Source organism: Cydia amplana, chromosome 26 (assembly GCF_948474715.1).
Source record: "Cydia amplana chromosome 26, ilCydAmpl1.1, whole genome shotgun sequence".
In the NCBI taxonomy this organism is placed as follows: Eukaryota; Metazoa; Arthropoda; class Insecta; order Lepidoptera; family Tortricidae; genus Cydia; species Cydia amplana.
Window position 1 is genome coordinate 1,241,859 of NC_086094.1, and position 14,382 is coordinate 1,256,240.

At 42.2% G+C, this 14,382-nt stretch overlaps 1 protein-coding gene across 2 annotated transcripts in view; it reads right to left on the reverse strand.

The window, feature by feature from the left end:
• Positions 1 to 14,382, reverse strand: part of LOC134660129 (zinc finger protein ZFP2-like) — a 38,069-nt gene that overhangs the window by 21,206 nt on the left and 2,481 nt on the right. For both annotated transcript variants that reach the window (XM_063515839.1, XM_063515838.1), the window contains one exon: positions 14,193 to 14,323. In XM_063515839.1, the coding sequence (XP_063371909.1) occupies positions 14,193 to 14,323 (131 nt within the window). The remainder of the gene's footprint in view (positions 1 to 14,192; positions 14,324 to 14,382) is intronic.

Below are 14,382 nucleotides of genomic sequence, written 5' to 3' on the forward strand. Positions count from 1 at the left end.
TGAATTTGAATCCTTCGGTGGAAGTTGCATTTCTAATGCAATCAGGTAATCGATTATAGACTGAAGGTCCGAAGCAATAGACTGACTTCGACGATTTTGCTAACGTATGTCGTTCTGCTACTAGCCGGTCTCCGTGCTTGTTACTACGCAGTGGATATCTAGAGTTCGTACCCCTGCGTTTGAACTGATCTCGATTGGTGTGTGTGAACACCGCTACCTGCTGTATTAGTATACAGGGTAAGGGTAGAATTTGGAACTCGAGAAATAACTCCCGGGCTGGAGCGTCGTTTGGTTTACCTGCCATACCGCGGAGTGCTCGCTTTTGCATAGAGAAAACGCGATACCAATCTGCGGCTCGGGCCCAAAGCTCCACACCATACATCAACACGGAGTGGACCGTCGCGAAATAGCATTCTCGCACCGTGGCCCTCCCGGCGGTGCGCGCCAATCGGCGCAGTGCAAAACAGGCACGGCCAAGCCGATTACACATCTCGTCTATGTGCCTCTCCCAAGTAAGCGCACTGTCGAGGTGGAACCCGAGCAAGCGTGTGCAGGACACGTGCTGTATAGGGGCACCGTCCGCACACACTTGTAGGCTCTCACTGGGATGGCCGTTGAGTTTTATTGTCATAAAACAGGTTTTATTTTTGTTAAGCGCCAGTCCGTTGGCCTTGAACCACTCGTTTAGCTGCCGGACAACGTTATTTAGGGCTGTTTCGAGCTGGTTTTTCGTGGGCGTACTTACTACTGCTGTGACGTCGTCGGCGTACATGTAGATATCAGCGCCGGTAATTGTAGCCGGTAAGTCGTTAAGTAGTATGCTGAAGAGAGTGTTTGAGAGGCAGGATCCCTGGGGCACCCCCATTAAGTTGTGGCGCTCCGAGGATGCCACGCTGTCGCGTTCACCAACGACTACTTGCGCCCTCCCACTCATAAACGAGAGCAACAGTTTAAGAGCTGGGCCTCGAACACCGTAGTGGTCGAGTTTGTCTGCCACGAGCGCGTGATCAGCGGTGTCGAATGCGCGTGAGAGGTCGCAGCAGACGATGGCTACGTGACGGCCTGCCTCGCGTGCGCGCAGTGCACAGCTGATCACCTCCCGCACGAGATCGGTAGTGGACCGGCCTTGGCGGTACGCGTACTGGCTATCAGATAAAACATTCCTTGGGAACCAGAACGACAGTAGCCTAAGGTTCAACCCTACCTCAAAGCACTTACTCAGAGCCGGTACTAGTGCAATAGGTCGGTACGATTTCGCGTCTTTTTTGTTACCCTTGCCTTTATATAAGGGGCAGATTTTAACCTTTTTCAAGCAAGTGGGGTACAAACCATACTGCATGCAGTTGTTAAACAGCTGCGAGAGTACATAGCAAATTGCTGGACTTGCTTGTTTAAGGAGGTTCGCGGACAGTCCGTAGACATCGGTGGTATTTTTGGCTGCTATTTTTGAGGACAGTATAACATTTATTTCCGCCGGGCTGAAGGGGGTTAATCTCAGTGAGGTGTTGCTATGTAAAGTGCGGGAGGATAAAGAGGTCAGACACTGCGCGCGATCCGCGGCGGGAGCGCCGCATGCGGCGCCCGCTGATATGAACTCCTCATTCAGTGCATCGACCAGGTGTTGTTTAGACGCGAATGGGTTTCCGTCGCTGTCAGTAAGTAGGTCTGTATAATCTATCCGCTCGCGTGGGATTCTGGCAATTTCCGTGTTTATAGCTCGCCACATCGCCTTGTTTTTATTTGAGCTACCACTAATAATCGAGTTAAAGTACCCCGTTCTCTTCGTCTGTAGTTTTTGGTTGTAGGTATTGAGTAATTTTGTGGAGGCTTTATTTAGCTGTGTGTTGCCTGGATCGTTTTTAGCTAAGGTAATAAAATCGAAAGCAAGTAATTTTAAGCCGATGAGTTCGGCATCTATCCACGGGCTTTTTTTGTGATGTACGGTCACAGTTTTGACTGGCATATGAACATCTTGTAGATTGGTTAAGATATTGATTATTTTAGTCGCTAACAGCTCACAGTCGCTTTGGTGTTTGTTTACTAAAATCTGCCAATCCATGCACTTTAGCGAACGAACGAATGAGCTCATATTATTACGGCTAAATGCGCGTTTCTTGACTATCGCTGACGGCGGCTGAGAAGCGGGTTGCGGGACGACTAGGCGCTGCGCCATATGATCGCTGAGATTAGTGATAACGCAGGTCGTGGACACACGGTCGTCCCGGATGTTTGAGTAGGCGTGATCCAGCAATGTTGAGCTGTCGCCATCTACCCTGGTGGCTTTTTTTATGTACTGTCTAAAGTGGTGGGCGCATAGTATGTCTAGGAGATGTTTTTTTATGGTGGTGTTATTAAGAAGGTCGATGTTTACGTCGCCCATAATTATTGCAGTTACCTTGTCGTTGTCTATTTTGGTTAACAACTTTTCGAATAATTTTAAATATTCGTTGTGATTGGTTAAATTGGAGTGGTATATTCCTATCACTATCAGTAGGGCTATGATGGTCGACTGTATAAATGATATAGTTGTATAAATGATGATAAAACTGACATTTAATCCAGTTTTTATTGATTTGACGTCTTTTCCACTTTTGACAGCGATAGTCGTTAAACGATTAACTGCATAACATGCTCGTTGGATAATATGTCATTTGTCTACTTTTCCAACTTAAACTTAGTTGATAAGTGGATAAGTTAAATGATATAAAAGACACTTGTCTAGATTTATACATTTTTATAACATTCATACCGTTTTGTCCACTTTGACAGCGATAGACGGTAAATGGCTACGTTTGTTGGATAGTTAGACATATAGTCGATTTTTGACGGCTAGCCTTTGATTAATTTATCGTGGTGCTCACTGAGCACGATAAGGTGCTCTCATGGTATAGAAGTGGTGAAAAATACAATTTTTAGGGTTCACTCGTGCGTCTGTCTGTCCGTCTGTCACACCCTATTTTCACGGAAACGACTAGACCAATTAAGTTGAAATTTAGTACACATATGTAAATTAGTGACCCCTCACCCAAAGACGGACATGGCTTCCTCGCGTTGTCCCGGAATTTTGCCACAGCTCATGGGAGCCTGGGCAGCTAATCCCAGGAACTGGCGTGGGCATTAGTTTTTACGAAAGCGACTGCCATCTGACCTTCTAACCCAGAGGGTAAACTAGGCCCGTATTGGGATTAGTCCGGTTTCCTCACGATGTTTTCCTTCTCCGAAAAGGGACTGGTAAATATCAAATGATATTTCGTACATAAGTTCCGAAAAACTCATTGGTACGAGCCGGGGTTTGAACCCGCGACCTCTGGATTGCAAGTCGCACGCTCTTACCGCTAGGCTACCAGCGATTGTTTTAAGTACAATAAATAGGTTAGAAGTTATTTAAGAAAATAGCCAAAAAATTAGCCCCTCCCTCCCACCTTTATATCCGAAATTACTGGGTCTACAATTTTGGACTCGCACTTGGCCGGTATAGTTTTTTTTTTCAAATATAATATATACTATTTGAACTCCATTTGTATTCATATAAGAATATCATTACATTATTTGTAGGGATGGCAAAGATATCATTTCTTCTTGGCAGCTGCTGCCATGGAAGAAAAGCATCAACAAAGAAAAATTCAACGACGTGCCATAAGGGATACATGGAACCCTTTTGATATGCCCAACGAGGAGTTTCGGCACATATATAGAGTGCTCAAAGACTTGGCACTCTATTTGTGTGCCGACCTAGACGCCGACCTCAAACTCAACATGGCGACGGATTGCCGGCACATCTTAAAGTACTTAATTAAAGATATAATGTAGCACTGAGGACGTCACTTTCTGAGAACGCCACTTTCTGAGGACGTCACATTTGGAGTTCGTCACTTTTTTAGCATAGGTACGATTTAACAGTATAAAATACCAGCACGAAAGATGTATGTAATGCCAGCAACCAGATTACCTGTTCGACATACGGTCGCTTTTATATCCTACATACCAACACCAATCTCTGTTTGCCTTACGCCTGACTGGTAGAGAATTCCATTTGGCAAAACGTCCTATGTTTCGTGCAATAAAGTGAAAATAGAGAGATTAATAATAATAATAAAAACAATCTAATTATGTTTAAATCAGAGTATTTAATTCAGAATACTTAAAAACTACAAGCACCAAAACATTTAGCCACAGATTGGAGTTAGGCCGGAAACAGCTTCGATTCCATACACATAAGGGCGCGTGTACACGGTGCCGCCTCCGCGCCGCCGCCGCACCTTCGCGCTATTTACACGAGACGCGTAAAACCCGCGGCGGCGGCGCGGCGGCGGACTATACTTGTCTCGTGTACATAGCGCGAAGGTGCAGCGGCGGCGCAGCGGCGGCGCGGCAGCGGGCTTTACGCGTCTCGTGTAAATAGCGCGAAGGTGCGGCGGCGGCGCGGCAGCGGCGCGGAGGCGGCACCGTGTACACGCGCCCTAAATGTTTCGCACAGTAGCAACCATGATTTTATCATACGCCGCTGTGATTAGCTCGTGAAGGTATCACGGCAAGCTCGCTGACACCAGTTGAAGGTCATTCCAACATATTTACATTTAAACGGACTGTCGCTCCTTTTGTGACAACATATTCTTCAGCATATCGCGTCTTCTGTCATGTCTCCATAAACTCTAACGTCTTTTTTATCTGCGTATAAAATCAGCTCTTGCAGTTTTTTTCAGACAATATTTCCTCTCGTGTCACCTGTGGAGAATAGGCGACCAAGGATTTTTTCTTCATAGCGTTGCCGAATTTCAGAATATATGTTCAGCCATCAATCACTTCTGCGTATGGAGTGATCCATACTCTCATAGTTCACATGTTCTGCATATATTTAATGCAATTTATTTGTTTGTTTTCTTCCTATAGGTATAGGTTACGCAATGAATTTTTAAATTAATATTACATTGTACTTTTAGCCTGACTGACAATGAAAATCTATCATGTCACCGATTTGACATCGCTGATTTTTTTTCTATAGATGGTCAACCAAACCTTGTCAGTAGAAAAAGGCGCGAAATTCAAATTTTCTATGGGACGATATCCCTTCGCGCCTACATTTTTCAAATTTGCCGCCTTTTTCCTCTGACAAGATCTGGTTGACCAAGTATATTTAAAATGCGAAACTACAAATAGGTTATATCCTTTGTCAAAGCACTGTCTCATTTCAAACATAGACAGAGAGAGTCATACTATCTTTGTCTTACACTAGTACTAGCACCCAAAAGAAAAGGATGAGTATAGTTTGTATTGTTCTTATTTAATGACAAATTGGTTTGACCAACTATACTTACAAGAATGCACTTCGTTTTTCGGGTAAAATCGGACGTAATCGCGTAATAGAAAATGACAGCGTCGTACTAATTTAGTTGCAATCCAACACTCAAACTATACCGGATGGTCTATACCACAACGTTCAAATTTTTTTTTAGTTTCCTCATATCGTGGGCTATTAGGCGATTCTCAGAGATGACGTTCGGTGCCTGACTTCGGTGCCGAATTTTATTTTTTACTTCTTTGATACACAACTTTATTTCCTAAAATCTAGCCTTAATATAAAAAAAATATTGGTAGTAGCCCACGTAGTGATAAAATAAAAAAAAATGTTGGACATCGAGGTTTGTACCACCCTGTATAGAGTAGTTAATAGAGTCAGACCGAGAAAAGTCTGCAGGGATTTTGATAGCCCACGCAGTGCAAGCGTCATTTTAAACGTCAAACTTCTATGAATTTATGACGGGTAAATATAGCTGGTCAACCAAATCTTGTCAGTAAAAAAAGGCGCGAAATTCAAATTTTCTATGGAACGATATCCCTTCGCGCCTACATTTTTCAAATTTGCCGCCTTTTTCTACTGTTGTTCTCTCTCTATCTGGTTGACCAAGTATAACACTTGCACTGCGTGGGCTATCAATATCGCTGCAGACTTTACGAGTAGCAAGGACCTAGGACCGCCTTAGATTGCGATGGACAGTCTTTGCATCAGGAAAAATCCGGAGCGGGGGTCAAGGCCCCTTTCAAACAGGCGAGGTCCCAGCTCCCGGAGCATCCCGAAATCTCGACACCGAGGGAGACGAATAAATACCCGCTCAGCGCCGAGTATTTATCTTTTTAGGGTTTCAGGAAAAACGGGACCCTTCTACTAAGACTCCGCTGTCCGTCGGTCTGTCTGTCTATTTAGATGATATATTTCTGTTGCCAACAACAAATAATAAGAACTAACAACAAAATAAAATAAATATTTAAGTGGAGCTCCCATACAACAAACGTGATTTTGTTGCCGTTTTTTGCGTACCGTAACCCTTTAGTTCCGAAGGGTTCCGTACCGTAATGGTACGGAACCCTTCGTGCGCGAGTCCGACTCGCACTTGGCCGGTTTTTAAGAGACGCCGCATGCTCAGAAGCCGCTCCTGCCGACCGCATTGTACGACTAAGATGCGGGGCGGCAAAAGTACTGACGCACGTGGCGTCCCACAGTAAGCACTTACCTCTTTCACACGGCACCAGGGTCTAGCCGTCAGGCCTTATGCCGTCCGATCGGCTAAAGCCTGGCGGCTCAAGCATACATGGGATATTAGGTAACTCTGACAATAAGGCTCTCCTAACGATGTCATTAAGAACATGGTGCAGTGGGAACCTCCCAGCGCAACGGCAGCAGCTCAAGACATGGTGGCCGTTGCTCCCCACAGTGAAACCGTGGTGGGGTTGGCATACCCATGGCAACCTATTAGGCGGAGAGCAACGGCCACACGCATCGAGCAGTTGTCTTAGTAAGGTGGCTAAGTTTGGGGAGGGCCTACAATTTAGTTGATTTTGACAGATGGTTTGACGTATAAAATTCACCGTATTTGAGGTTAATAAGGTCTACTGTCCTTAAAATTTTGTATCAATTTACAAGCAAATATGAGCCTTCGTTAATTAAGTATTGCAGCCGGTTCTACCTTAATTCGATAATGTAGCTTATTTCAAAGATTATAAACTCTAAGTACTTAGAAATAAAGCTTCAAAAGCTTTAACCGTGGATAACTTTTAACTATCAACGTCACATGTGGATAAGTGGTGATAGGATGTCATTCATTAAAATACGCTTTAAGTAAACTTGTTTAGAATTGATTTTTCAAAAGCTCAAACCACCACCACCACGGATGATTTTTATCAGTCAATGGCAAAAGTATATAAGTGGTGGAATGTGATTAAGTAATCTATTCTTTAAAATAGGCCTTAAGTCATCGAGATTAAAATTGATTTTTCAAAAGCTCAAATCATGTCACGCTATCATTAGTCACTTGTACTTTATCCTCGCGTCTTTTTACCAAATTTAATCACTTATCAGGTATTTCACATATCACGCAATAAATGATTAATCATTTGGTGACAAAGCATCATAGCCCTCCTGGTCGTTGTCGAGCAAATGAATCGCGCATATGTCGAATATCTGCTCTTGGGACAGTTCGCAATAGTCGAGCCGGTTTATCGCTTTAATGTGTGGCTTCGCATAAATGCAACTTCCACCGCGTTCTATATTTGATCTACAAAAATATGACAACAAATCAAAATGATTTAACGTGACGCATTTGATTTCATGTTCACGCAAAAAATGTTCCGTTATAACTAAAATATCACAATTAAGGTCGTCATTTAATAGTACTTCTAATTGTTTCGTTTTACCACTTAAACCTCTAATGTTTTGGTAACAAACCGTGAGGTTTGTGGTTCGCGGTGTCTGTGTGTCTCGCGGTTGTTCTATGAGTGTCTGCGCCGGCAGTAGTCGGTCGCACGGCGCTGGGGGAGCGGGAGGGAGCGCGCCCGGCGCGCCCGCCGCTGGCTGGAAACCACTCGCTCACCACTGTGCCAGATGGCCATACGTCGGGGGACATAATTTCGTCGAACTTGCTGCAAGACACTGTTATTACAAACGATGCGTAGTGCTCATGTTTAAGTCGTAGTTTATTAACTGTGCAGCCAGTATAACCGGTTTTTCGTGCTATGTATGATTGGATCGCGTCCGGTGTTGTGCTACTCTTTAAAAATCCCTAATAATTTAAATTCACTAACTTCTTCAATAGTCTGACCGTTAATTTCTAGTTTGATATCCAAGGGTTGCTTCTGAATTGGTTTAAATTGAATGATTTTAGTTTTTTTGAGATTTATCTGTAAATTGTGGTCTGTTAGCCAATCAGTGACGTCTTCAAGAGTTTTCCGTAGGCGGTCGGTACATTCCGTGCTATCTGTAGTTTTTAAAAGTAGTGACACATCATCAGCGAACATAATACATGTTGTATCTATTGTTTTTGGTAGGTCATTGATATATGCGATAAATAGCAGACAAGAGATTACTGACCCTTGAGGGACAGAACAGGTAGCTAGGCGCATTTCCGATTTTACTATTCTAATTTCGTTCGATTCTCTATGGTAGTGTTCGATCTGCACTTGCTGGTACCGGTTTTGCAAGTACGATTTTATCCACTGGTATGCTAAACCCCTGATTCCCATAGCGTATAATTTATTTAGTAGGATGGAGTGGGACACCCTATCGTATGCCTTGGACATATCCAATAGTAGCCCTACTGCGTATTGTTTTTTGTCTATTAGATTTAAAGCTGATTGTATAAATGTGTACACTGCCAAAACCGTAGAACGTTTTTTTCTGAATCCGTATTGATTGGTGTCTAATAAATCATATTTTTCAAAGAAAGAATAAATACGATTTGACATTGTTTTTTCATATATTTTCGATAGGGCGGGAAGCAAAGATATAGGTCTGTATTGACTTACATCATACTTATCGCCACTTGGTTTCAAGACTGGGTTTATTATAGATACTTTGAGAGCGTCCGGAAATGTTCCTTCATCATAAGATTGGTTTACTAGCCAAGCTATCGGCGTGCTTAGTTCTGAGGCGCAGAGTTTAATTAATGTCGGCGGGATTTCATCTGTGCCGTAGCTTTTTTTATTTTTCATGTTTTTTATAATATTGTATATTTCGCGAGTAGTAGTATGATGTATAAATATGGAATTTAGCGCGGAGGTAAGAGCCGAGCGTGAGCGCTCGGGCAGCGGGTCGGGGCGCGCGCGCTCGGTCGGCATGGCCGGTGCAGTCTGCGCCGCCGGTCGCGGCGATGACTCACCCACCGCTGCGAAGTGCTCATTGAATGTATCTGCTATTTTCTGGGGCGATTCTAAAATGTTACTCCCTAGTGTTAAAGTTATGTTTTTATTTGGTTCTTTTGCGTTTCTGTTTGTTACGCGCTTTATGATAGTCCACATTGACTTTATTTTGTTTTTTGATTTTCCCATATACTTAACGTATGCATTCTTTTTCGATTGGTATATACATTTTTTTAGAAGTTTTTCGTATTTTTTATAATAATTATTGATTATGTCGTTTTTAGATTTATTTACGAATATTTTAAGTAGTCGTTTATTTTTGCATGATTTTTTCAGACCTTTAGTTAACCACGTGTTTGTATGTCTAAGGCTTGATTGTAATTTTATTTTCTGTTTAGGTATATGTGTATTTAAACATTCTTTTAATTTACCTATGAATACATTGTAATTTGTATTAGTGTCGTTATTTATAGTTATTATTTTAGCCCACTCAATGTCATTTAAAGAATTTTTGAATTTCAACATATTAATTTCACTAAAAATTCTGCCCCAAGTAAACCATTGATCTTGTTTGTTTTGTGATTGTGTATTTGTACTCTTACTTATAATTTCGTACATTAAACCCTTATGATCCGATATGCCGTGGTCTTTTACATCGATATTATAGTTTATCATGTTAGTAAATATTAAATCTATACATGTACTTGTATTATTCACTTCTCGAGTTGGTTTATTTATTATTTGTCTAAGATTATAGCACATCATAATATCTATTAATTTTTTTGAATACATGTTATTTATATTTACATTAATATTGAAATCACCAGTTATAATGATATTTTTATTTTGTTCACAACATCTAATTTTATTTAATAATTTATCGAGGCAATTGAAAAATGTGTCTATTTCTCGATCAGGCCTATAGATGCAGACTAATATAATTTTTTCTTCAGGGATCTCTATTCCGCAGCATTCCACAATACATTCTTGAGATAAAGCTGCGATGTCCGGCCGTTCTTTATACTTGATGTGTTTCTGTAGCAGAATTGCCACCCCGCCTCCTTGTCTGTGTTTACGATAGAAAGCCGCCGCGTAGTTGTATCCGCTGATTTGTATTAAATCTTTTTGTGATTCAGAAATCCATGTTTCGGACAGGCAAGCTGCATGTATATTGTTATTATTTATAAATAGATCTAATATATGGGATTTGTTTTTGATACTTTGCATATTCTGGCTGTATATTAAAAACTTATTCGCGAAAGGAATGGGGCTCTTCTTGGCTTATTGGGTTTTTTTCTGTATGTTCAGATGTGTTATGTGAGCTAGCGTGGGCTGTTACGTTTTCTTCTGTCGGTATCGTATACTCATATCCATTCACAAACACTTTATTATTATCACTTTCCTAATGACTGGGTTTAGTCCTCTCTTTCTTGCATATGCTGAAGTGTCCTGCAATAGTTTTCGTTGTCTTAATGCTGTCGTGTCCATGAACTCTGATATTGCTAGCCCGGTGTTTTTGAAATTATATTTATTGTCCAGTAGGTAACTTCTCATCCTTTTACTCAGTAATTCTATCTTAAGCGGCCTACGGTAGCCACGTTTGCCAATGCGATTTATCTTCTCGATAAATCCGTTTATGTCTGTACCTAACATGTCGTAGAAAATGTTGCTAACCCGTGCAATGATGTTGTATTCGTTTTCGTCGGGGTACTCGTTTAGCCCGTAAAGGACAATGCAGTTTCCGTGCTGGGCTTCTTCTGTGTTTGGTTGGATTTTTTCCGTAATTTTTTTATTTAGCTGTTCTAATTCTGCATGTAATTTTGTGTTTTCAGCTTCAAGTTTTTTTTATATTTATGTTTACATTGTTTATATTTTGCTCAAATTTGTTTTTTTCTTGTAATAAGGTTGCCGAATTGCTTGATATACTTTGCTCCAAGCTGGTTATTTTTGCATTAAATTCGAGTACTAGCGCTTGTTTTATATTATTCGTAACGGAGTATATCAATCGCTGTTCCATAGCTACCAACTCACTTTTTATTAATTGACTGAATTTGTTATATGAAATGAGCTCTAAATTTTGCGATGGTGATGTTATGTTAGTATCGCCTACGAGGGGCGTTCAAAATATTCTCGGTATTGATATCTTACGACCTCTTCTAAAATTTCTTTCGTTACTGGCCGCTAAGGTTTATTCATTGACATTAAAAAAAAGTATAATTCGAACCGAGATAGTCTTTTGTTTTTCTGCAATTGCTGAACAAACATGAACATCCTGTGCGAATTGACAATGTTAACTAAATTAGAACATCGATGCGTGATAAAATTCTTGACAAAACAGGGTAAAAATCAAAAAACCATAAAAGAGGAAATGGATTGTGTTTACCGTGAGTCTGCTCCTTCTTTATCTACCATTCAAAAGTGGTCAAGCGAGTTTAAACGCGGAAGGGAGAGTATTGAAGATGACCCTAGACCTGGCCGGCCTGTAGTAGCTACTTCACAAGAAAATATTGATAAAGTGGAAAAACTTATATTGGAAGATGGTCGAGTGAAGGTAAAATCTATAGCACAAGTAACCAATCTCTCTATTGGTACCGTACATGATATTATACATGACCATCTTAATATGTCAAAAGTAAGTGCAAGATGGGTTCCGCGAATGCTGACTCGGCTTCAAAAAGACATGCGTGTAGCTTGTTGTTCCGATTTTATTGACCTGTGCGGTGAAAATCCTGATGAGGTGCTGCAAAGAATAGTTACTGGAGATGAAACCTGGGTTCATCATTATGACCCAGAGAGTAAACAAGAGTCCATGCAGTGGCACATTAAGGGTTCAGCTCATCCCAAGAAGTTCAAGGTCATCCCTTCAGCTGGCAAGGTCATGGCCGCGATATTTTGGGATTGTGAAGGAGTATTACTAATCGATTATAAAGAAAAAGGTGTAAATATCACAGGACAGTACTACGCTAACATTCTACGTCAATTAAAGGATGTAATTAAAGAAAAGAGGCGAGGAAAGTTAACCAAAGGTATTCTGCTTCTGCATGACAACGCCCCCGTCCATACTGCTCATATTGCCAAGGCAGCTATTGTTGAACGTGGGTTTAAAACTGTTACTCACCCACCGTATAGTCCGGACTTAGCCCCCAGCGACTTCTTTTTGCTCCCCAATCTTAAAAAGGATCTGCGTGGAAATAAATTTTCTGACGATGAAGCATTGAAGGCGGCAGTGGAGGAGCATTTTTACACGAAAGATAAAAAATATTTTTACGAGGGATTAAAAAAAATAATTGATCGATCTTTTAAGTGTATGAACATAGGGGGGGAGTATATTGAAAAATAAAAATATCAAACTTTTCGTACTTGTTTGTTTTCATTCTCATACCGAGAATATTTTGAATACCCCTCGTATCATATTTGTGATGTTGCTATCATCATAGGACATATTGGTATCTTCCAGGGCCGCTTGTTCTAGCTGTCTCCTAGCAGCCGGCGATGCCGGAGTGTCGTCGTTACGCGGGCGGCGCGTAACTAACTCACACGACGTTGCTTAACTTAGGTCAAAAATCACGTTTGTTGTATGGGAGCCCCACTTAAATCTTTATTTTATTCTGTTTTTAGTATTTGTTGTTATAGCGGCAACAGAAATACATCATCTGTGAAAATTTCAACTGTCTAGCTATCACGGTTCGTGAGATACAGGCTGGTGACAAACGGACGGACGGCCAGCGGAGTCTTAGTAATAGGGTCCCGTTTTTACCCTTTGGGTACGGTACGGAACCCTAAAAACCGGACCCCTGAAGAAACTAATTGGTGACCCCTGCATTATAATAAATACCACGTTCAATAAGAAGCGTAGAATGGAGCAGTAATTAAAATAATTACGAGCACCCGAATGTCATCATAAATCTAAAATTAGCATTGACTTACGTATTACTACGTAAAGACCTTACGCCTTACGGACACTAACTCTCTACTGTACTCACTCGCCCCACACGATCTCCCCGCATTGCCTGCATTTGAACATGAGCTGGTGGGCATTCTGTACATGATGTCGGAGACACAGTCACCGGTAGAGTAGGTAAGTGTTTAGTAGACAGTAAGACAGTCACAGTACTCACTCGCCCCACACGATCTCCCCGCATTGCCTGCATTTGAACATGAGCTGGTGGGCATTCTGTACATGATGTCGGAGACACAGCCACCGGTAGAGTAGGTAAGTGTTTAGTAGACAGTAAGACAGTCACAGTACTCACTCGCCCCACACGATCTCCCCGCATTGCCTGCATTTGAACATGAGCTGGTGGGCATTCTGTACATGTTGTCGGAGACACAGCCACCGGTAGAGTAGGTAAGTGTTTAGTAGACAGTAAGACAGTCACAGTACTCACTCGCCCCACACGATCTCCCCGCATTGCCTGCATTTGAACATGAGCTGGTGGGCATTCTGTACATGATGTCGGAGACACAGTCACCGGTAGAGTAGGTAAGTGTTTAGTAGACAGTAAGACAGTCACAGTACTCACTCGCCCCACACGATCTCCCCGCATTGCCTGCATTTGAACATGAGCTGGTGGGCATTCTGTACATGTTGTCGGAGACACAGGCACCGGTAGAGTAGGTAAGTGTTTAGTAGACAGTAAGACAGTCACAGTACTCACTCGCCCCACACGATCTCCCCGCATTGCCTGCATTTGAACATGAGCTGGTGGGCATTCTGTACATGTTGTCGGAGACACAGCCACCGGTAGAGTAGGTAAGTGTTTAGTAGACAGTAAGACAGTCACAGTACTCACTCGCCCCACACGATCTCCCCGCATTGCCTGCATTTGAACATGAGCTGGTGGGCATTCTGTACATGATGTCGGAGACACAGTCACCGGTAGAGTAGGTAAGTGTTTAGTAGACAGTAAGACAGTCACAGTACTCACTCGCCCCACACGATCTCCCCGCATTGCCTGCATTTGAACATGAGCTGGTGGGCATTCTGTACATGTTGTCGGAGACACAGCCACCGGTAGAGTAGGTAAGTGTTTAGTAGACAGTAAGACAGTCACAGTACTCACTCGCCCCACACGATCTCCCCGCATTGCCTGCATTTGAACATGAGCTGGTGGGCATTCTGTACATGTTGTCGGAGATTCACTGCGAAGCGGTAGCGAGAGTGGCACAGGTGGCACTCGTTCGAACCAACGGACTGAAAAATGATAGGTATAAGTTTGACTGTTTGTAAGCGTTAATGGCCAGACCTATGGT